This window comes from Emys orbicularis, chromosome 21 (genome assembly GCF_028017835.1).
Source record: "Emys orbicularis isolate rEmyOrb1 chromosome 21, rEmyOrb1.hap1, whole genome shotgun sequence".
NCBI lineage: Eukaryota > Metazoa > Chordata > Testudines > Emydidae > Emys > Emys orbicularis.
The window spans coordinates 18,676,493-18,700,252 of NC_088703.1; the positions used below are offsets into that span (position 1 = coordinate 18,676,493).

Here is a 23,760-nt window from a genome sequence, read left to right on the forward strand (position 1 = left end):
TGGGTTTTCATGGAAAGAAGACAGGGTTGGGAGGTCAGGTGGTGGTGAAGGGACACGTGTACTCTGGGTATGTCTACACGGCACACTGAGGCCTGGCCGAGGCTACGTGATTGGGTCGACACAAGGCAGCTTGCACCAGTCTAGTGGTGTCTAGTGATCTCCCACCACTGTAAGTGTCCTGTTACGCCGACACAGTAACGCCACCTCCCCAAGTGGCCAGAGCTGGGACCTAGGACTCTGCTAGCAGGACAGTCGGTGCCTATGGTCTTTAGAGCCCTTCAGAAACTCTTGTGTTCCACTTTGTGTTCTTATGATTTGTTTTAATCTTTCCTCTGGTAACTTTGCTCAGGGATTCTGCATTGAAATGATTTTCCCTTGGAAAAAGCCGCTTCTGCCAATTTGAAAATCTGCAGTGGAAAATTTAGATTTTTCTGAAGTGAATTGTTTTAAATTTTGTTTTACAGGAAATTTATTTATTTATTTATTTATTTATTTATTTTCTTCCCATTTTGGAAAGAAAACAATGATCAGAATGTTGGAATATCCCCCAAAATGGATATTTCATATTTTGTCCCACTGTAATTCTCTATAGACTGGGAAGGGTTAGGTTTTTGGGTTTTTTTATCGGTAAATGTCAATAAACATCGATTTCACTGTACAGCTGCAAACTGATGAAAAAATATGTCTATTGAAAATAATATAAATTTCCCGATTGGCAAAGGAAGAGAAATGCTGCTTGAGAACATAGGAGAGTTTGATTTACAGACCTTTACTCCGTGAATTTTGATATGTGATGTTGACAATTTGCGTTTTAATGGGTATAATTTTTGAATCTCAAAGTCAACTGTCACTAAATAATTTGCACAACTGTGAAAATTTAAATAGATAAAAATTGGGGGAAAAAATTATTTAAAATAAACATTGATATTATCTGTTGAAATGATTAAAAAAACAATAAAAACTCTCATTCTGCCAAGCCTAATTATAGGGTGGTTTATGCTCTAAAGCATGAGGTTTTACAGCACTTCAGGAGCTCCTGTAATCTATTTAGTGTCTCTATCTTTGTTTTCATGAAATGATGGGGTCTAAATTAGCTGTTACAACTCAAGGAAGAGATCTTGGAGTCAGTGTAGATAGTTCTCTTAAAACAGCCACTCAATGTGCAGCGGCAGTCAAAAAAGCAAACAGAATGCTGGGAATAATTAAGAAAGGGATAGATAATAGGACAGAAAATATCATGTTGCCGCTATATAAATCCATGGTATGCCCACATCTTGAATACTGTGTGCAGATGTGGTCGCCCCATCTCCAAAAAGATACATTGGAATTGGAAAAGGGCAACAAAAATGATTAGGGGTATGGAACGGCTGCCGTATGAGGAGAGATTAATAAGGCTGGGACTTTTCAGCTTGGAAAAGAGATGGCTAAGAGGAGATATGATTGAGGTCTATAAAATCATGACTAGTGTAGAGAAAGTAGATAAGGAAGTGTTGTTTACTACTTCTCATAACACAAGAACTAGGGGTCACCAAATGAAATTAATAGGCAGCAGGTTTAAAACAAATAAAAGGAAGTATTTCTTCACCCAACGCACAGTCAACCTGTGGAACTCCTTGCCAGAGGATGTTGTGAAGGCCAAGACCATAAAAGGGTTCAAAATAAGAACTAGATAAATTTATGGAGGATAGGTCCATCAATGGCTATTAGCCAGGATGGACAGGGATGGTGTCCCTAGTCTCTGTTTGCCAAAAGCTGGGAATGAGTGACAGGGGATGGATCACTTGATGATTACCTGTTCTATTCATTCCCTCTGGGGCACCTGGCACTGTCCACTGTCGGAAGACAGGATATTGGACTAGATGGACCCTTGGTCTGACCCAGTATGGCTGTTCTTATGTTCTAACCTCAGTCTTGTCAAAGTAATTAAAAATTAGGGGTGGCAACAGCCATGTGCTGGGCGAGATGTACAAACTTTGCTGGGTCTGCAAAAAGAACAGGAGTACTTGTGGCACCTTAGAGACTGAGGGTATGTCTACACTACGAGGGTAGTTCGATTTCTCTTAAAATGTAGAATCGATATTGCAAAGTCGAACGTGTGTGTCCACACTAAGGACAGTAATTCGACTTTGTGAGTCCACACTAACGGGGAAAGCGTCGACATTGGAAGCGGTGCACTGTGGGCAGCTATCCCACAGTTCCCGCAGTCCCCGCTGCCCATTGGAATTCTGGGTCGAGCCGCCAATGCCTTCTGAGTAAAAAAAAAGGGTCGAGGGTGCTTTTGGGTACTTGTCGTCATCCGTCTGTCACTACCGCCCTCCCTCCCTCCCTGAAAGCGCCGGCGGGAAATCAGTTCGCGCACTTTTCTGGTCAGTGACAGCGCGGACGCTACAGCACTGCGAGCATGGATCCCGCTGTGACCATCGCTGCAGTTGTGGCCCTTGTCAACGCCTCGCAGGTTATCATCCACCTTTCCCAGAGGCAGATGCAGATAAACCAGGCGAGGAGGCTACGGCACCGCGGTGAGGGCCTGAAGTCTGAGAGTAGCACAGGCCTGTCAGAAAGCACGGGACCCAACGCCGAGGACATCACGGCGACAATGGGTCATGTGGATGTTGTGGAACGGCGATTCTGGGCACGGGAAACAAGCACGGACTGGTGGGACCGCATAGTGCTGCAGGTCTGGGATGAATCCCAGTGGCTGCGAAACTTTCGCATGCGGAAGGGGACTTTCCTGGAACTTTGTGAGTTGCTGTCCCCTGCCCTGAAGCACAATGACACCCGGATGCGAGCAGCCCTGACTGTCCAGAAGCGAGTGGCCATAGCCCTCTGGAAGCTTGCAACGCCGGACAGCTACCGGTCTGTCGCGAACCAGTTTGGCGTGGGCAAATCTACCGTGGGGGTTGTTGTGATGCAAGTAGCCAACGCAATCGTTAAGGTACTGCTCTCAAAGGTAGTGACCCTGGGAAACGTGGAGGTCATCATAGATGGCTTCGCCGCGATGGGATTCCCAAACTGCGGTGGGGCTATAGATGGAACTCACATCCCTATCCTGGGACCGCAGCACCAGGCCAGCCAGTACATTTTCAATGGTGCTGCAAGCACTGGTGGACCATCGGGGATGTTTTACAAACATCAACGTTGGATGGCCGGGCAAGGTTCATGACGCTCGCGTCTTCAGGAACTCTGGTCTGTTTAGACGGCTGCAGGAAGGTATTTACTTCCCGGACCACAAAATAACTCTTGGGGATGTGGAGATGCCTACAGTGATCCTTGGGGACCCAGCCTACCCGCTAATGCCCTGGCTCATGAAGCCCTATACTGGCGCCCTGGACACTGAAAAAGAACTGTTCAACTACCGGCTGAGCAAGTGCAGAATGGTGGTGGAGTGTGCTTTTGGCCGTCTCAAGGGGAGATGGAGAAGCTTACTGACTCGCTGTGATCTCAGCGAAACCAATATCCCCATTGTTATAGCAGCTTGCTGTGTGCTCCACAATCTCTGTGAGAGCAAGGGGGAGACCTTTATGGCGGGTTGGGAGGTTGAGGCAAATAGCCTGGCATCTGATTACGCCCAGCCAGACAGCCGGGCGATTAGAAGAGCCCAGCGGGACGCGCTGTGCATCCGGGAGGCTTTGACAGCTAGGTTCCACAGTGAGCAGGGTAACCAGTGACTTTAAAGTTTCTGTACAGAGAAGCTGAACCTGCCCCCGTTTCTTTACCCAGTTACTGTTGACTATCCTCTCCAGTTACAGACCCCCTTCACCCCCTTCCAAAAAAATAAAATCAGTTTTATTTTGTTAATGAACACCGTTGTCTTTATTACTGTTTTCGCGGGAATGTTTTAAACCTGGGACGCAGAATGTGGTGGGGAGCGGGTGTAGTGTACTGATGCAAATGATCCTTCTAAACTCCAGGAATGACAGGATTCGCAGTGGCGGACTGGTTGTTTCAACGGAGCCTGCCAGCCCTCCTGAGCGGGACTGCGTGTATGTGGGGGCTATGTGACTTTATGGCAGGGGGAGGAGGGTTACAGATCCCCTGCTGCGTGGCTCTGTGATCCAGGACAAGGACCGCTGCATAAGATCTGTAACTGCCCTCCCCCGCCACAAAGTCACAGAGCAACCCACCCCCCCACGCACAGAACATGAAAACCAGCTCCCAGACTGACCAGGGTAACTACTCACTGCACTGTGTGTGTGCCCTGCTGTGGCCTCCTTTCACATTGAAAGCAATGCCAGTCTCTGCTGCCAGCAATCGGCCAAGCATGAACTCTGTCCCTGTCCCACCCCCTCGCGGATGTCCCAGGGAAAGATCCCTGTATGCTGCCCCTCTCCCACCTCCACCGCGTGGCTGTAAACCAGCGGTTACAGTTCTGTAAAGGAACGGGCAAGCAGTCCCAATACTAACAGTCCCCTACCTAATTCAAAGCAGGTCATCATGAGCGACATAACTATCATGAGGATCTCGGACAGCGAGAAGGAAAGGATGCTTCGGGAAAGCCTGCAAAGACCAGGGCCCTATGCCGCCATGCTGTGCAAGGCAATGATACCGGAGTACTTGCTTGTCTCCTGGCGCGGGAACGTCTCGTACTTCGGAAGACCCAGTAAGGCCGCTCTCCCCAGGAACCTGATGAACAGGCTCTATCCCCGGACATATAGACAGGATTCTAATATAGCTGCAGTAGCAGGGACTAAAGAGTGGAGCAGCTTGGGCAGCAGAATCATGCACAACCGGACACTGTTTGATTTTTTTTAAATAGTTGGAACTGATTACTTAAGCACCCAGGGGGAAGAAATCATGAATCACACATTGTTCTTAGTCTTAATATTCCAGTTTTGTAAAAAATAAAGGTTTATATGTTTAAAGCACTTATCGCTTGATCCTTCCCCTGAATCTGTGTCCGGGTTACATGCTGGGGAGGGTTGGTAGGGGATCTCTGTAAGGGTGATGAAGAGCTCCTGGCTGTCGGGGAAATCAGCTTGGTAAGCGCTGTCAACTGCCTCGTCCTCCTCATCTCCTTCCTCATCTTCCCCATCCGCTAACATGTCCGAGGAACCGGCCGTGGACAATATCCCATCCTCAGAGTCCACGGTCAGTGGTGGGGTAGTGGTGGCGGCCGCACCTAGGATGGAATGCAGTGCCTCGTAGAAACGGGATGTGTGGGGCTGGGATCCGGATCGTCCGTTTGCCTCTTTGGTCTTCTGGTAGCCTTGTCTCAGCTCCTTGATTTTCACGCGGCACTGCGTTGCATCCCGGCTGTATCCTCTCTCTGCCATGGCTTTAGAGATCTTCTCATAGATCTTTGCGTTCCGTCTTTTTGAGCGCAGCTTGGAAAGCACGGACTCATCGCCCCACACAGCGATGAGATCCAAGACTTCCCGATCAGTCCATGCTGGGGCCCTCTTTCTATTCTGGGATTGCACGGCCATCTCTGCTGGAGAGCTCTGCATCGTTGCCAGTGCTGCTGAGCTCGCCACGATGTCCAAACAGGAAATGAGATTCAAACTGCCCAGACAGGAAAAGGAATTCAAATTTTCCCGGGGCTTTTCCTGTGTGGCTGGTCAGAGCATCCGAGCTCGGACTGCTGTCCAGAGCATCAACAGAGTGGTGCACTGTGGGATAGCTCCCGGAGCTATTAGCGTCGATTTCCATCCACACCAAGCCTAATTCGATATGGCCATGTCGAATTTAGCGCTACTCCCCTCGTTGGGGAGGAGTACAGAAGTCGAATTTAAGAGGCCTCTATGTCGAACTAAATAGCCTCGTGGTGTGGACGGGTGCAGGGTTAATTCGATGTAACAGCGCTAAATTCGACATAAACGCCTAGTGTAGACCAGGCCTAACAAATTTATTTGAGCATAAGCTTTCATGGGCTATAGCCCACTTCTTCGGATGCTGGGTCTGATTCTTTGAATCAAGATCAGCTAGTTATACACTGAGAGGGGAACTGGGTCCTGTTAATGGCAGAACGCTTGGTGAAAGCCTGATTTTTCAGTGCCAAGGTAGAAAAGCCAAAATGCATTATTTCAAGACCAATTTTATTAATTCATTTATAGAGAGGGTTGGGAATTTTCTGTCGAAACTTATTTTTTTGGACGGAAAATGGAATGTCTGCAACTTGTTTCCATTTCCCATTGGGAAAATAAAAATTAAATATTTCCAAAGCTGGACCAAATCCACCATGGTGCTGCCTCTGGTTGAACTGATGCAGTATATCATGGGAAACATAGTGACCACCGTGCATCATGGGAGATATAATCCATACCATAGAGAATGGTGGAACAAGACACCCAAACTACAACTCCCAAGATGCACTGCTGTTTCCCCTCTGATTGAATGATTACAGTATATCCTAGGAAACATGTGTGATGTTGCACTCCATATGAAAATATCTTTATAAGTATGAATATAATGTAACTGGAATATGCTTTATGCAAAAGGTCTCTTGTAAGGTATCATTACAAAGCTTAGGATCCACTGAGTGTGTTCATCCCATTTGTTTGCATGGATTTCTATGTCTGGAGTTAGGAGAATAAAATATAAACTTGTATTACTGATGTAAACATATTAAGTGGAAGCCATTAAGGGTGCTTCAGAATCAATGACTTGTAAATGGCTCTGTTTACTTGCAAACCTTCCTGTATACATGGGTGCCAGCCAGTGAGTAATGAAGACTTACATGTCACATGATACTGGAATCCATCTTTAACTTGGTGCTTTTCCATTTAGAGGGAGGGGTGGGAACCCAGAGGGAGACAAAGAATTTCCACCTAGTGCCAAAGATATAAAAGGGGGTGGAACAGAACAAAAGGGGCTGCCAGTCATGAGAAGTCCCCTAGTTGCCACCTGAGGTGGAACTAACAAGGACTGTACCAGGGGAAAGGATTGGGCCCAGACTAGGAAGAAGTCTAGTCTGTGAAAGAAGCTTATTGGAACATCTCTGAGGGTGAGATATTACCTGTATTCAGTTTCTTAAATGTATTAGGCTTAGACTTGCTTTGTTTTATTTTGCTTGGTAACTTACTTTGTTGTGTCTGTTATTACTTAAAACCACTTAAATCCTACTTTTTATACTTAATAAAATCACTTTTGTTTATTAATTGTCCAGAGTAAGCAATTAATACCTGGGGGAGCAAACAGCTGTGCATATCTCTCTATCAGTGTTATAGAGGGAGGACAATTTATAAGTGTACCCTATATAAGCGTACCCTATATAAGCTTTATACATAGTAAAATGGATTTATTTGGAGTTTGGATCCCATTGGGAGCTGGGTGTCTGGGTGCTGGAGATAGGTGACCTGCTGAGCTGTTTTCAGTTAAGTCTGCAGCTTTGGGGGCGTGGCTTGGACCCTGGGTCTGTGTTGCAGCAGGCTAGCTTGTCTGGCGCAACAAGGCAGGGTTCTGGAGGCCCAAACTGGCAGAAAAAATGGGCTCAGAGGTAATCTCAGCACATCAGGTGACAGTCCCAAGGGTGTCTGTAGTGGGGCAGCTGCCCCACTCCAGCAGAACAGGGGTTAAAAGCAGCCCTGGAGAGGGCTGCGGCTGGGACAAGGAGTGAGAGCAGCTGAGGGAGTTACTGACCACAGCTGTGACCAGCTCAATTAGGGCCCAGCTGGCCCTGATTAGAGGGCTGGGGGGGCCAGGAGCTGAAGAAGTCTCACTCTAGCTTTGGAGTCAGAAGGGCCTAGCTGCCTGGGAGCACAGAGTACCTGGAGCAGAGCAGTGCTGAGGAAGGGCAAGAGGATCTGGGGAGCTCCACCCTGGCAACTCCCCTGCAGGCCTTGTTGGGGGCCTAAAGAGGTACTGGGGCAGCAGACATGTAGCCCAGGCTAGGCAGCTGGTCCAACCCCCTTTCCAGTGATATGTGGCCCTTACAGACTGCAGTCTGCCCTAGTGAATGGGGGCTAGTTGACAACTGGCAGTAGCCACTGAAGCAAAGTGGGTGTAGAGGGTTGGAGGATTCCCCTGGGAGGGAAGACCCAGAGTGTGGGGACTTCTGGGGCAGAACCCCGAGATAAAGGGCACCGGGGTCTGGGAGGGACACAGGACCTGAGGTAGGCGAGACACCGGCCAGCAGAGGGCTCTCTGAGACTGGAAAAGAGCTAATTCCCAGACGACCAGCAGGAGGCGCCGTGCCGGTGAGTCTTCGGCCTTGCTACAGGGTCTCTGTGACTGAACCCATCACAACATGTGACTAGTATGCACCTTGGGGAAATATATTTTAGCCCACAGAGAAGTATTTCCCCATGATTAACAGTAGTGCTCAGGGGAAGACAGGTTAATGTCAGACATAACATTTTGACACTTCTGTACCAAAAGATTTCCTGTTCTGAGAAAAAAAAATATTTTGACTTTTTATTCCCATCTTCCTTTATTCTACTCACTTATAGTTTACTACAGAAAGAGATGGGAGGTGAAACTTTAACAAATAAAGTCTGCCTCAGTCTGTGAAACTGGAATCCTTCCTTCACCATCCAATGTCGTTTAGGTCAGGAATCAGGTTCCTCTACCCCTCTCTATCCTGAGTGTCTCTACGTTGTTAAGTCAGGAGGCACATGAAGAAGGCTCTGAAGCACACATAGGAGAAAGGAATCAAAGCTCTCGGAAGCTCTCAGCAATTCATTTTCGGTCCTGCCAACTTCTTCAGGCCCTCCTTCACATCCTTGTTTCTCAAGCTGTAGATCAGAGGATTTAGAACCGGAGTGACTGCTCCATAAAAGAGGGAAATGTACTTGTCCTGATCTGGGGAAGATTTGGACTGAGGCCGCAGATACACAGAGATGGCCGTCCCGTAAAACAAGGCTACCACGGTGATGTGGGAGGCACAGGTGGAGAAGGCCTTGGTCCTGCCCTGGGTGGAGTGGATCCTCAGCACGGCCGCAATGATGTGGACGTAGGCCACAAGGATGAAGGAAAAGGGCACCAACAGGACAAGGACGCTGGTGCTGACCATCACGATTTGGTTGTTGCGGGTGTCCGAACAGGCCAGCTTCAGCATGGCCTGGAGCTCACAAGCAAAGTGGTTGATGACGTTGGGCCCGCAAAAGCGAGGTTGCTTGGCCAGGAAATCGGACAGGCACAGGAGGAAACTGCCACTCCACGACATGGCCGCCAGCTGGAGGCAGACCCTGTTGCTCATTACAAGGGTATAGCGCAGTGGCTTGCAGATGGCCACCCAGCGGTCATAAGCCATCACAGCCAGCAGAAGGCACTCGGTTATCCCCAAGAAGCGTGAGATGTACATCTGAGCCAAGCACCTGCCCAGGGAGATGGAGGGTCTCTTGGAGAGGCAGTGGACCATCAACTGAGGGACGTTGATGGTGATATAGCAGATATCTAAGAAGGACAAGTTACTGAGGAAAAAGTACATGGGGGTGTGGAGTCGGAGGTCCACTCTGGTGAGCAGGATCAGGAGTGTGTTTCCGACCAGGGTCAGTAGGTAGATTGCAAAAAGGAAGCCAAAGAGCGTGAACTTCACATGAGGGCCACCAGAAATTCCTACCAGGATGAATTCAGTCACCACAGAGTCATTGTCTCCTTCCATGGTACCACGGTCCAGGGCTCATCTGCCAAGAGACAGGAGGAATGGTTACTACATTGAGGGCTGACAACAGCAGAGACGTCATGATATGCAAAGTCAGCGAAGCTGGGCATTATGTGCAACTGGACAGTTTTCCGCAATAGCCTACACAATGCTGTGCACAATACTGAAATGTACTGAGTACAGTTGTTTATATTGCACTAGCACCTGAAACAAAACTACTGAAGATAGTTAAGTCCCAAGCAGACTGCGAAGAGCTACAAAAGGATCTCTCAAAACTGGGTGATGGGGCAACAAAATGGCCGATGAAATTCAGTGTTGATAAATGCAAAGCACTGCACATTGGAAAACATAATCCCAACTATACATACAAAATGATGGGGTCTAAATTAGCTGTTACCACTCAAGAAAGAACAAGGAGTAATGGTCTCAAGTTGCAATGGGGGAGGTTTAGGTTGGATATTAGGAAAAACATTTTCACTAGGAGGGTGGTGAAGCACTGGAATGGGTTACCTAGGTAGGTGGTGGAATCTCCTTCCTTAGAGGTTTTTAAGGTCAGGCTTGACAAAGCCCTGGCTGGGATGATTTAGTTGGGGATTGGTCCTGCTTTGAGCAGGGGGTTGGACTAGATGACCTCCTGAGGTCCCTCCCAACCCTGATATTCTATGATTCTATGATCTTGGGGTCATTGTGAATAGTTCTCCAAAAACATCCACTCAATGTGCAGCAGCAGTCAAAAAAGTTAACAGAATGTTGGGAATCATTAAGAAAGAGATAGATAATAAGACAGAAAATATCATATTGCCTCTATATAAATCCATGGTACACCCACATCTTGAATACTGTGTGCAGATGTGGTCGCCCCACTTAAAAAAAGATATATTGGAACTGGAAAAGGTTCAGAAAAGGGCAAGAAAAATGATTAGGGATAATGATTACGGCTGCCATACGAGGAGAGATTAATAAGTCTGGGATTTTTCAGCTTGGAAAAGAGACCACTAAGGTGGGGATATGATAGAGGTCTATAAAATCATGACTGGTGTGGAGAAGGTAAATAAGGAAGTGCTATTTACTCCTTCTCATAACAAAAGAACTAGGGGTCACCCAATGAAATGAATAGGCAGCAGGTTTAGAACAAACAACAGGAAGTGTTTCTTCACCCAACACACAGACTGGAAGGGACCACTTTGATCATCTAGACTGGCCCCCTGTATAACACAAGCCTGAGAATTTCCCTGGTCATCCCTGCTTTAAACCCAGACCAGATCAAGCTAGGCCAGTCTTGATTTAAAAACTTCAAGCGATGGAAAATCCCCCTTGTCCCTTAGTGAATTGTCCCACAGATCAATCAGCCTCACGGTTCAACATATGTGCCTTATTTCAAGGCTGAATTTTTCTCATTTCCGCTTCCAACCATCACATCTCTTGATGCCTTTTTCTGCTGGAAAAGCTGTTGATGATCAGATATTTCCTCCCCAGGTAGGTGAGTGTAGATTGTGACTGACCAGAAATCGAGCCTCTAAATCCATATTCTCATTGTGCAACCAGTAGAGAAATTGTAAATGGTAGCATCATTAATGGCAGCCAACATGGTTTTAAGAAAAATAGGCCCAATCGAACAAGCATGTAATCCTGCCTTGAGTACAGGGGACTGGACTAGATGACCCATGGAGGCCACTTCCAGTCCTACATGATTCTACTGATGGGACCACAAGTAGGGTTGATAAAGACAGCGGTGATGAGATGATATACTGAGACTTCCTTACAGCATTTGTCATGAGGTTCTGTTAAATATAATAATATCATATTTAATAAATAAAATAATAATAAATAGTTTCGAATTAAGTGTACCAAAATGCCTGTTTGATCTACGTAGGAATGGAAAAAGAGAAAACCAGAATAAAAATATATACACGGGATCAAACAGGGGCAGTTCTGCACATGGAGTGAAGGAAAAATCCCAGTGACTCACCTCATTCCATAGCTCCAGGATTCACAGCAGCCAGGAGATCGGCAGAAGCATGTCCCGGGAATTTGCGTCCTGCAGAATCACAAGGAAGAGTCCTGAGAAAACTTGGGCTGGGAAAAGATGAAAAATTTTCAGGTTTCTGGGACTTGGTGCCAGTGACAGCGAGAGTGAAATTAAGATGTCTAAAGAGTCATTTATCTTTCCAGATGTGAAAGCCGGGCAATATTGAGGCAATTCAGGGCTGTCATTGGAAGAATGCATCCCCAATGAACTAAGGTGCTTGGAACACCATCAGTTTTGGGGGGGTTAAAGCCAGAGATGATTACTTTAAGTACCAAAAAATATTTCTATTGCTGATCAAATTAATTCTGGCTGATCACTTTAACAGGAGGATTCTCCGTATAATTTAGCCTCTATTCCAGACCCCATTCATGTGTGCGAATTCCAGTGCCTTCTGCGAGTCCTAGACAAGGACTCAAACTCCTGGGCTTGTCCAGATGGCATGCACATTGGAAATGGAAGGGCAGAGAATGACTGGATAAGGAAATGACACAGAAAGCATCCTGTTAGATCAGAGGAGACAGGTCTGAGACACCTTCTAGCCACTATGCTTAGCGGGGGGTTCGTTCATTTTCTCAACCTGCAGAGAACTGGGGAGCTCAGCTGAACCAGAAGAAAGTTACATTTTCTTGAGATCTTTATACACCTGACAAAGGTTCTAAGCGTAGGATCTTGGGCATAATGAGACGATTCACAAACTGATTCTCCAGGGGGGTTGAATCCCAAAGAAGCAATTAGCCTGAGCCTGGTGTCAATTTTTGAGTTGAATTCGCAGCAGATGTGCAAGGCGGAGTAAGCGGAGTCCAAGCAATGGAAAATCGAACCGCTTGGCACTGAAAGGCTGGTAACGAGTCATCTGATGCAGAGAAGGTTCATTGAGTGCACTGCAGCCATGCTGACCCCTCCACCGCCCCCGTGCCCCCAGAACAATTCCAAGCCACGCTGATCAGTGCCAAAACAAGTGCAAGTCTGCCCTGCGTTGTCCTGGTCCAGTTCTGTTGCAATGTTCTCTGGGTACCTGAACCACACTGCCTAGCTCAGAAGCTAGCAGCAGTGCATTGTGGGAGATTAGAAACCACAGGAACTGCTAGAGTGGATAGGAATGGAGAACCCTCTAGTTCATATTTTTATGGGGCAAGGACTAATTGTCCTGGGTTTGTACAGCAGTTAGTACAATGGGGCCATGACTGGGGCTTCTAGATGCTGCCGTAATAAATAATGTACAGCACCTTGCACAACAGGGTTCCGGTCCATGGCTGGGGGTCCTGGGGACCACGGCAATTTTAAAAGAGAGCAACAACATTAAATGATCATTTGGCCCCCACTTGACATTGAACCAGGGACTCGAGAAAGCTGCTACAGCTTGAGCGAAAGGAGAAACTTCTCGCTCTCGCAGCTTTATCAGTCTCACAGTTGCATTTTTCTATGGAAAACTGGGTTTTCATCTAACTGATATTTTTCATGCAACATGTGACGCTGTATAGAATTTGCGGGACACTTTCGGATATTATGAATACCAGTATTATAAAATTGCACTGCCAGATATGCCATGTAAGGTATCTGCAAAAATGTTATAATTTGCCAAATATGATAAGCTTGTTTGTATCACCTTTGTATTGTGGGTTATAGATATGTATCTATGTCTGTATTACAGAACTTGTGCTATGCTTCTGGGTGACACCCCCAGACAGTTTGGCATCAGCTCTGCCTAGCCTGCTTGATGGCCCATTAAGGACCATCAGCTATACAATTGACCCATTGAGCGAAGGCAGATACACCTTATGACACAGCCAGGCAGGCAGAGACATGCCTCTGGACAGTACTCTAAGACTTCCAGGCCATGTGCTGGGCAGCTTGTGTTTGGGATAAAGGAAGTGCAGGCCACATGGCAAAAGACTAAAAGGCAGCTTCAGCTTCTGCTGTTTGTCTTCAGTCCAGCTTTGTACCTCGGGAGGAACCGTTCTACAAATGAAGCTCTGAATAAAGGACTGAGCGACCCATCCAAGCTGGGGATCTGTTCCAGAGTGGACTTTCAAGCCAGCAAACTCACCAGTACAGATAGGAACCTCATGGACTTTGAAGTCTGTGTATGTATGTGATTGCTTTACCATTTAACAGCTCTCTTCTTGTTCTTTCTTTTTTCTTTATAATAAACCTTTAGTTTTAGACACTGAAGGACTGGCTGGCAGGGCAGTATGTTGGGTAAGATCCAAACCTCTGGTGATATGGCTGACACTTTAGGGTCAAAAGAACATTTTGTAGAGTGAGCAGAGTTTTTAAATAACTTCTCACTATACAGGACCTAGGTGCTGATTGGGAGCCAGAGACAGGAATGTAATAAAGGGGGCTGTGTGGTTCCCTTTTTGGTTCTTGATAACCAGGATGGGGGATCAGATGTACAGTTTGTGCCTGGTTGGGAGATTTAACTACAGTGTTACCCACCTGTCTTGGAAATATCTGCTCTCCTTTTTGCAGCCTGCCCTGCCCTTGGCATTTCCAGTGAGGGCTGCCCCAGGCACACTGGGCTACACAACGTTTTAGCTTTCCACAATTTTTATTTTATTTTATTTTATTTTTCTTGAGAAAATGGAACATTTTGGGTTTTCAGCCAAAATGTTCAGGTTTGGTAACTATGAGGCTGAGCGTTTTTGGCAAAAAGTTTTAGTTTTCTGAACAAATATCAAAAAAATCTCCAGGAGAACTGACGCTTTGTGGTACAGTTTTTGTTTGGTTAAAAACCCAATTTTCCATCGAAATAAAGTTTCGGTGGGAAATATTTGACCTGCCTTTATTCCAGCCTAGAGAGGAACTGAGTTTGTAATGGAACAAAAAATCTGTACCCGTCTATCTACCTAATGGGCCCCCCAGCCCGGTGTCCCTGCTCCCCAACCCTGCCCCATGGGATCACACCCCTGGGCCCATCTAGCCAGTATCCTCCCCCCAGATCAGACCCACAGGCCCTCGCAGCCGCTGTCTTGTACCCAGCAGTCGCCAGTAGCTGCTGAGTCTCTGGCAGGGGCTGGAAACCTGCCGCTCTCAGGCTGGTGGCACTGGGCAGGACCAGATTGTGTCTGGTACAACAACACCCGGCTCCTCCCCAGCGCTTTGCACCCCCAGATCTCACAGTGCTTCACAGAGGGGGGCAGGGGAACCAGCCCCATTTTACTGAGGGGGAAACTGAGGCAAAGAGGGGGGAACAGAGAGTCAGCCAAGGTCCCCCAGAAAATCACGGCCGTACCAGGAATGGCAGCCAGGTCTCCTGAGGCCCAGCCCCAGCGCTCTACCCACTAGACCACATGGTCACCCAGGGGATGTCAGCCTGGCTCAGCGCCTTGGAGGGTTGGTGGACTAGTGGCTACAGCAGAGGATGGAGATCCACTAGAGGTTTAGAACAGCAGGGCTGGGAGCCAGGACTCCTGGGTTCTCTCCCCAGCTCTGGGAGGGGAGTGGGGTCTAGTGGTTAGACTGGGGGGAGGGGCTGGAAGTCAGAGGTGCTGGTGGCTCCTCAGACCCAGTGAGAAAAAGCCCCCGGCCTAAAGCCAAGCCCTGACTGTCTAACCAGCCACCAGCTGCAGGAAGGATGATTATCCCCCATTCGTACAAGGGGAAATGGAGGCACAGGCAGGTTAAGTAACACCTGAGGGTCCCCTGGGGGCTGGGTTCCCCTGTCCCTTGTCCCCAAATCTCCACTGGCTGGGAACCCCCCAGTGACTCCGTCCCTGCTCCCCAGATGGGCGTCCCCTCTGCTGGGCCCAGGGCTCAGGGCAGAGTCTGGCTCTGAGGGTCTCATTGGGTCCAAGCCCCCCTGAGTGTCCAGCTGGCTGTGGGGCTGGGAGGAGGGACGCTGAGCTGGGCCCCTCACCTCCTACCACCAGCTGCATGGGGTCGCTGGGCTCAGACCAGTCAGGTGTTTTGATATGATGTGATACTGGCAGGTGTAACTCCCTCCATCGCCCCGTCCCACACTGGTGAGGGGAAATTCAGCCTCATTCCCAGAAGGGTCCCGCGTCTTTATATGGGCTCCAGTTTTATTCAGAACAAACCTCATGCCTGGCTGCCCATGCCCACACCAGAGTGACATTTGCCCCGGCTCAGTCACCCCCCGGGGTCTCACGGACAGGGAGGGTTTGGGAAACTTTCTCTCTGGATTAAGAAAGAACCAGGAGGTCAGTGGGGCAGGTGCCAGCCCTGCCCTGTTGGTGTCTGTCTGTCTGTTCTGCCCCGGCCCAGCCCCTGGGTGTCCAGAGACCATCCTGTCCTCACAGCCCCTGGGAATCACAAAGCAGGGTGAGCAGGGCATTTCCGGTCTGCTGCCTCTGTGAACCACACCCATCAGAGTCTGATCTCAACCCCCAGTGGTTGATCCAGAATCATTCCTGACTGCAATGGGGGCTGGGCTGTGTTCTGATCTCAGCCCTCTGGGGTGGATCCGGAGTCACCCCTGACTGCACTGGGGGCAGGGCTGGGTTCTGATCTCAGCCCCCTGGGGTCAATCCGGAGTCACCCTCAACTGCACTGGGGGCAGGGCCAGGTTCTGATCTCAGCTCCACTAGGTAAATTCAGGGGAATTGATTAGAATTTGTGGGGGGAAGATTCAGGGTTCAGCTCCTCTTTTCCCTCCCCGGTCCTTAACACTAAAGTTTACCCTGCCCCAGAGATACTCACATCCCAATACCTGCTCTGGCCAGCCAGCAGCCTGGAAAGGAGACGGGTCGTTAGGGACGAGATCCCAGAGCACTTGGATCCTACATTCTGGTCTCAGATTCCCCCACCCCCACCCCCACCCCACCCCACCCCACCCCATGGACACACACTTGGCTATCTCCGATATTCACCGAGGAAGAGGATGAGAGCAGATGCCATAATGGGGCAGTGAGGAGCCCCTCAACCAGCTCCACTGAGCCACAAATAAGGAACTCAGCTGGTGGCTTCAGACACAGGAAGCTGGCGATGGCTCGTCTCTTCCTGCGTCGATCACACCTTGTCTCTAATCTACAGGAAAATCTAGTGCAGTTAAAGTAAGCAGAGGTCTTTGCAAAACCCAGGAATCTGTGGGACTGTCAGCTTGGCCATCATCATGCAGGTTGCACCTGGTCTGTGTCTCTTTGGAGTGTGGAGAAGTCACCCTCAATGTACCCTGCAGCCTTCTGGAAGGTCCACTGGGCTGGGAACCAGGAGACCAAATGCCTCATCTTCGACTGACCACTATTTCCATGAAAATTCTGCCCTCTTTTCAATCTAGGTTCAAGTGGCCAGTGACCCATGTAGGTAAAATTAATACATGACCATGCAATTAAAGGCTGGTGTCATAATGCATGTGCATGAGGGGGCAGAGTTAAGGTTTTTCAGGAAACTATAATTGTGGCATTTCCTGGTGCTGGAGGGTTTGACTCTGAAGCCTTCCCTCTCAGCCTGCCAACCTGCCCATGTGCGACATGAGCCATGGCACTGTGTGAGGAGCGGGCGCAATGGGGGATGCCTGGGTTTGCTCCGCCTTGCGCCACAGCTGAGCAGTGATGACGGGTTTACACTGTAATGTCTGGTTCTACGGGGCTTTTCTCAGCATGTGAATTAAATAAACCAGGTTCAAAAGAAAACTGGAGAAAGAGAAATTCCATCCCGGGCGCCCAATGGGTCACCAGCCGGGAGAGACCCAGGGACCTTCTCATGCCCCCCAGAGACCCTGTGCCCTGAGCTGCAGGAGACACTGTCAGTGGTTATGTGGCCAGGCCCCTAGAGAAGGATGTGACACAGGCTTTATTTGTACATCCATTGGCTAGAGGGCAGCAGGAAGCTGGGGTCAGGGGTCTCTGTTCCCAGCTACGGGAGGGGAGTGGGGACTAGTGGCTTGACCCGGGGGCTGGGAGCAGGACCCAGCTGTGATGGTCGCGCCGTCAACCGTGAATTGCTCTGACCCAGCGCTGGGCACTGTCGGGGGCACCGCGACTCGGGGCAACTTTAGAAGAGGGTTCAGGAGCCCAGCCAGATGGTCCCAAAGGGTCTTCTTAAATCCCCGACACCCCTGCTCACCAGCCATCCCCCAACCTACCCGCAGCCTCCCCCCTCAGCTTCCCCCAGACCCACGGAGCAGGAGGGAGACGAGCAGCAGATTTGCCCACAACTAACACCCCCCAAACCCGCTTGCCCCCCATCTCCCATCCTGCCCTCTTCAATTCCCCCCAGCCTGCCCCTCTCACACCCTCCCCCAACACGGCCCATCCCCCCTCACACACCCGTCCCCTGCTCCATTTCCCCTCTAATGCCCATCGCCGTCCTCAGTTAATATGGCCACCATCTCGCAGAGCCCCTGGTGGGCTTGGCGCCAGGCTGCCCTAGGGGAAATGGCACCTACCTGGGCTGGGAGGAGGGGCTGTGGGGGGCAGGGGAATATGGGGGGTGAGAGAACATTAGGGGGCCGGGGGAGGCAGGACAGTGGTGGGGGAGGGGGGACAATGAAAGCTGCCCCCAGTGGTTGGGGGGTGCCTGGGTTCCCCACTCGTGAGCATTTCAGGGTGTATCTCCCCCATGGCCATGGGGGGCGTCGCCTGCCCTTCGCTCCCTCCCCACCTGGCCAGAGGTGCCCCAGCTCAGCCAGAGTTTTGGCAGGAAAATAGTCCCCCCCATCCCCCTGACCCCGACTGTGTGTGAGGGGAGCCCTTCCCCGCCCTTGCTCATTCCCATCAAACTTCTGCCCCCCACAAAGCCATCCCATCTCCTTTCTGCCCTGTCCTGTCTCCCCTCAAACCTCTGTCCCTCCCACCCAGCACTGACCTCAGCCCATCTCCCCCCCGCCCCATCCCCACTCCAACCCCTATCCCCATTTCCCCTCAATCCGTCCTGCCCCACTGCAACCAACCGACCATAGTGTGTCTCCCCTCCAATGCCTGTCATGTCTCCCCTCCAACACTCACCCACCCGCCCTCTTTCTGTCTCCCCTCAAATTCCTGCCCCCCACTCCCTCCCTGACCTCAGCTCATCTCCCCTCTAATCCTCCCCCCCATCCTCAGCCTGTGCCCCAAACTCCCCCATCCTGGCTGTTCTTTGCAGAGGGTCTCCCAGGCCTTGAGGGCTCAGTGGGGTTGGAAACTCTCTCCCTCACCAGCGTTACACAGGCCGGGGGCCGGGGCTCATTTCAAACCGAGCCCCTGGTTCTACTCAGCTCCTGGGCAAACCCCCAGCAGCAGCCGTTCAAAGGCAAAGCTTTCGGGTTAAACCCATGGACAAGGAGTCACACCCGGCCTGTCTATTGAAACGGGGGCTGAGCGACTGCGGCCAACAGCTGGAGTCAGACTGGCTCCAAGTCTCACTCCTTCGGGAGTCACCGGAGCAGAGCCGCTTGTTTCCAGAACAGACGGGCTTTGGGGGGTGGAACCGGTTCATTTCACTCTCCAGACGGACGGGCAGGGAGGCTGCTGACCCCGCTCCTACTGTAAGCGGGAGAATGGTCCCACTATTGTGGGGAACTTTCCTGGCTTATACATGCCCTGGTGGAATTTGCTAGTGAAAGGATCTGAGTCCTTGCTCCCACTCCCTTTACCCAGAGGCCTGCCTGACCTCGAGGGCTCCCCTTCCTCCCTCCCGTGCGGCAGAGTCCTCATAACCCCGGCAAGGCTGGGCCCAGGATTCCTTGAGGAGCTCAACCCCCAGTCTTGTTGTGGTCACTTAGGGCAGGTCACTTCCCTGACCCACTGATCGTTACATAGAGTTCAGAGTACGTACAATTTATTAAACAGCAACAAATAAAAAATCAGTAAAAATGGGGAAGATGAAAGGAAACTAGTTACCCCGCCCTGCGGGCATGGGGACACCACAAATAGCTGCCTCTGCATGGGAAAGGAAGTTCACAGTCTGTTCCTCACACCTCCCAGGCCTCCTGCCGAGGCCCTGGCCGTGCTGCATTGATACCACAGTGTGACAATCTGTACCTCAAGATAGCACCCTGGAGCCCTCGTATTCACCACTATGACGGAATGATGATAGGTTGGGTACAAAGTCTGCCTTGTGAGGCATCGTTTTAAAAGTCTTGATCTGTTCAACATGACTATCTTGTTGGATTGTATGTGCTATCCTGGTATGGGAAGTTATGAAGCATTGCTGTGTGTGCTACTGAAATGTGTTGTGAGGTTGGGAGATGCCCACAGCCACCCTTTCAACTGCAGAAAAGGACCAGCCAGCCAGTGTCAATGACTCATCCACACCCATGGAGGAAAGAATCCACTATCTCAGAGACTGTGTACAATGGAGATTGCTTGACCAATGGGCACTGCCGGATCCCCGGGTCCCAGCAAAGATCTTTCCAGGAAGCTGGCAGAAAATATAAAAGAGGGGAAGTGACATCATCCCTTAGCTTTTCTTCCCCCCACCTGGAGGAACATCTAGAGAGGAATCCTTGTGGCACCTTAGAGACTAACAAATTTATTTGGGCATAAGCTTTCATGGGATATAACCCACTTCATCAGATGCATGAAGTCAGGGCCGGCTCTAGGATTTTTGCCGCCCCAAGCAAAAACAATTTTGGCCACCCACCCCATTTTTTTCTTACCCCACCCCCGGCCCCGCCTCAACTCCGCCCCTTCCCCAAATCCCCAGCCCTGCCTCCTCCCCCCAGGCTCTCAAGCCTAGGAGGGAGGGGGAGCAGCAACGCACACGTCGCGGCCGCTCGGGGTCTCCCCCTCCCTCCCAGACTCTCAAACCTGGGAGGGAGGGGGAGCAGCGGCACGCGAATCAACTGTTTCGCGCGCCGTGGCCGCTCGGGATCTCCCCCTCCCTCCCAGGTTTGAGAGCCTGGGAGGGAGGGGGAGCAGCGGCGCGCGAATCAGCTGTTTTGCACGCTGCGGCCACTCGGGATCTCCCCCTCCCTCCCAGGTTTGAGAGCCTGGGAGGGAGGGCGAGCAGCGGCGCGCGAATCAGCTGTTTCGCGCGCCGTGGTGCGTGAGCGGCAGCAGCGGAGGTGAGCTAGGGCGGCCGGGGCACATTTTTAGGGGCGGCATGGCTGGCGCCAGAATGCTGCCCATAGAAATGTGCCGCCCCAAGCACCAGCTTGTTTTCCTGGTGCCTAGAGCCGGCCCTGCATGAAGTGGAACATACAGTAGCAGGTATAAATACACAGCACATGAAAAGATGGGAGTTGCCTTACCAAGTGGGGGGTCAGTGCTAATGATGTCAATGTAATCAAGGTGGCCCATTTCAAACAGTTGACAAGAAGCTGTGAGTATCAGCAGGGGGAAATTAGTTTTTGTAGTGACCCATCCACTCCCAGTCTTTATTCAGGCCTAATGTGATGGTGTCCAGTTTGCAAATTAATTCCAGTTCTGCAGTTTCTCGTTGGAGTCTGTTTTTGAAGTTTTTTGTTGAAGAATTGCCACTTTTAAGTCTATTATTGAGGGTCCAGGGAAATTGAAGAGTTCGCCGACTGATTTTTGAGTGTTATAATTCTTGATGTCAGATTTGTGTCCATTTATTCTTTTGCGTAGAGACTGTCCGGTTTGGCCAATGCACATGGCAGAGGGGCATTGCTGGCACATGACGACATCTATCACATTGGTATATGTGCAGGTGAATAGGAGACTATTGTTCACCCAGGACTGAATGGTCAAGAGGCTTCTGGAAATGTATAAGCCTTGGGACCTGATCCTGTTTTATCTCAGATCTGCTTCAGGTTTCATACAGGGGAAACTTAGGCCATAAGGACTGAGATAGGAACCACCCTGAATATGGACAGTGGACTATAACCTATGGACTATTTCTAAAAGAACTCTGCAACAACAAGCCCACCATCTCTGTTGTGTGTCTGAACCTCAAGAATTGAGCTCATGTCTGTACGAATATTGATCTTTTAACCAACACTCACTCTCTTTTCTTTTTTAATAAATTTTAGTTTAGTTAATAAGAATTGGCTATAAGCGTGTATTTGGGATAAGATCTAAGTTATACATTGACCTGGGTATGTGGCTGATCCTTTGGGATCAGAAGAACCTTTTCTTTTATATGATGAAATAAGATTTTCAGTAATCATCATCGTATGTTGACGTGGGTACTGGATAGAGGCCTGAGCCTGGGTACTTTAGGGGAACTGCGTTGTTTGGACTTCTGAGTAACCAGTGAGGTACTACAGAAGCTGTTTTGTGCTGGCTTGGGAAATCTAAATCTTGGAATATCCACCAGCTTGTGGGGTTTGTCTGCCCCGTTCTGTTTGCAGTTCACCCTAATTGAGTGACCTCAGCTGGCTCCCACCGGGACCACCACTACAGAGGAGAAGGGGTGACTGGGGGTGGAGGGGGATGGGATACTGAGGGGACAGAAAACAAAATGGGGGACCCTGAGGCTGAGGGGGCTGGAATTGAGAGGTGGGATGAGCAGGGGGCAGTGACAGGGGAGACTGCTGGGGATAGAAATGGCAGCCCAGAGGGCACTCAGGGGGTGCTGCCTTCCCCCCGTCCTCAGACCCTCCAACAATCCTGGCCCCCCCCCAGCTCTGACCTTCTGCGGGGGGAGCCTGTCTGCCCTCAAACTCCTGTCCCCCATCCCAGCCCCTCTGCCCTCAGCCCCCCTCCCAACACCCTCCAACCTACTTCGCTCAAATTCCTGGCTCCCCCCATCTAGCTCCCCCCAAATGCCTGCCTTGGGGGGGGGCAGAAGTGCCGGCAGCTAAATCCCTTTGTGCCCTGTTCATAGAGATGCAATAAAGGGCCCAAGGTGCGAACACGCCCCAGCCCCTGCCCCAAACTGAACAGGGTTAAACACAGGTCAGGTGGGGTCCAGAGCCCGCAGCCCGGTCAGCCCCACAGCAAACCCCACATTGACCCTGGGACCGGCTGTTACAGACACAGCAGAGCAGGAACCAGGGGAACCGTGACAGACGCCGTGTGAAACGAGGGGTTTGTTCCAGCCCCAGCCCCGTTCGCTGGAGCGAGTCTCTAGCCGGAAAATCCCCTGGGTTTGGGCATCTCCCCGCTGGCCCAGCTCTGCGTTCACACACAAACAGGAGTGAGATGGGGAGACACAAACCCTTCCCCATGTGTCTGTAACCTGCCCTTAGCGCCCAGCCCCAGAGACAACGCCAGGATAACAGACACCTCACTGCATCCACAGGGAACCTGTGGGCTGGATTCTGATCTTAGCTGCACTGGATCAATCCAGAGTCACCCCTGAGTGCACTGGGGGCAGGGCAGGGTTCTGATCTCAGCCCCCCACGATCAATCCGGAGTCACCCCCGGCTGAGTTTTGGGGGAAGGTTCAGGGCTCAGCTGCTCTTTTCCCCTCCACCTCCCCCCCCGCCCCCCTTAACACTTAGCCTTGAGCAGCACAGATACTCACCTCCAGACACCTCGCTCCGCCCAGCCAGCCAGCAGCCTGGGGAGGAGACGGCTTGTTAGGGACCAGATCCCAGAGCGACTGGATCCTACACCCTGGTCTCAGATCCCCACCATGGGCACACGCCCTGGTCTCAGATCCCCACCATGGGCACACGCCCTGGTCTCAGATCCCCACCATGGGCACACGCCCTGGTCTCAGATCCCCACCATGGGCACACGTCCTGGTCTCAGATCCCCACCATGGGCACACGCCCTGGTCTCAGATCCCCACCATGGGCACACGTCCTGGTCTCAGATCCCCCCAATGGGCACATGCCCTGGTCTCAGATCCCCCCCCCCCCCCGCATAGACACATGCCTTGGTCTCAGATCCCCTCCATGGGCACACATCCTGGTCTCAGATCCCCCCAATGGGCACATGCCCTGGTCTCAGATCCCCCCCATGGGCACATGCCCTGGTCTCAGATCCCCTCCATGGGCACACGCCCTGGTCTCAGATCCCCCCAATGGGCACATGCCCTGGTCTCAGATCCCCCCTCCCCATAGACACATGCCTTGGTCTCAGATACCCTCCATGGACACACGTCCTGGTCTCAGATCCCCCCAGTGGGCACATGCCCTGGTCTCAGATCCCCCCAGTGGGCACATGCCCTGGTCTCAGATCCCCTCCATGGGCACACGCCCTGGTCTCAGATCCCCCCATTGGCACACATCCTGGCTGTCTGCAATACTCACCGAGGAAGAGGACGGTGAGAGCAGAGACCATGATGGGAAGTGAGGGGGCCCCTCAGAGCTGCCACCAACACCCCAGTGCCCAGCTCCACCGAGCCCCAAATAAGGAACTCAGCTGGTGGCTGCAGCTAGAGGAAGTTGACGATG

At 50.8% G+C, this 23,760-nt stretch overlaps 1 protein-coding gene across 1 annotated transcript; it reads right to left on the bottom strand.

Annotated features, from left to right (window-relative positions):
- Nucleotides 1-8,608: 8,608 nt before the first annotated feature.
- On the bottom strand, nucleotides 8,609-9,541 carry LOC135893056 (olfactory receptor 13H1-like). Its single transcript, XM_065420846.1, has one exon. The coding sequence runs from the start codon at nucleotides 9,539-9,541 to the stop codon at nucleotides 8,609-8,611; it is 933 nt and encodes a 310-aa protein (XP_065276918.1).
- Between the last annotated feature and the right edge of the window lie 14,219 nt (nucleotides 9,542-23,760).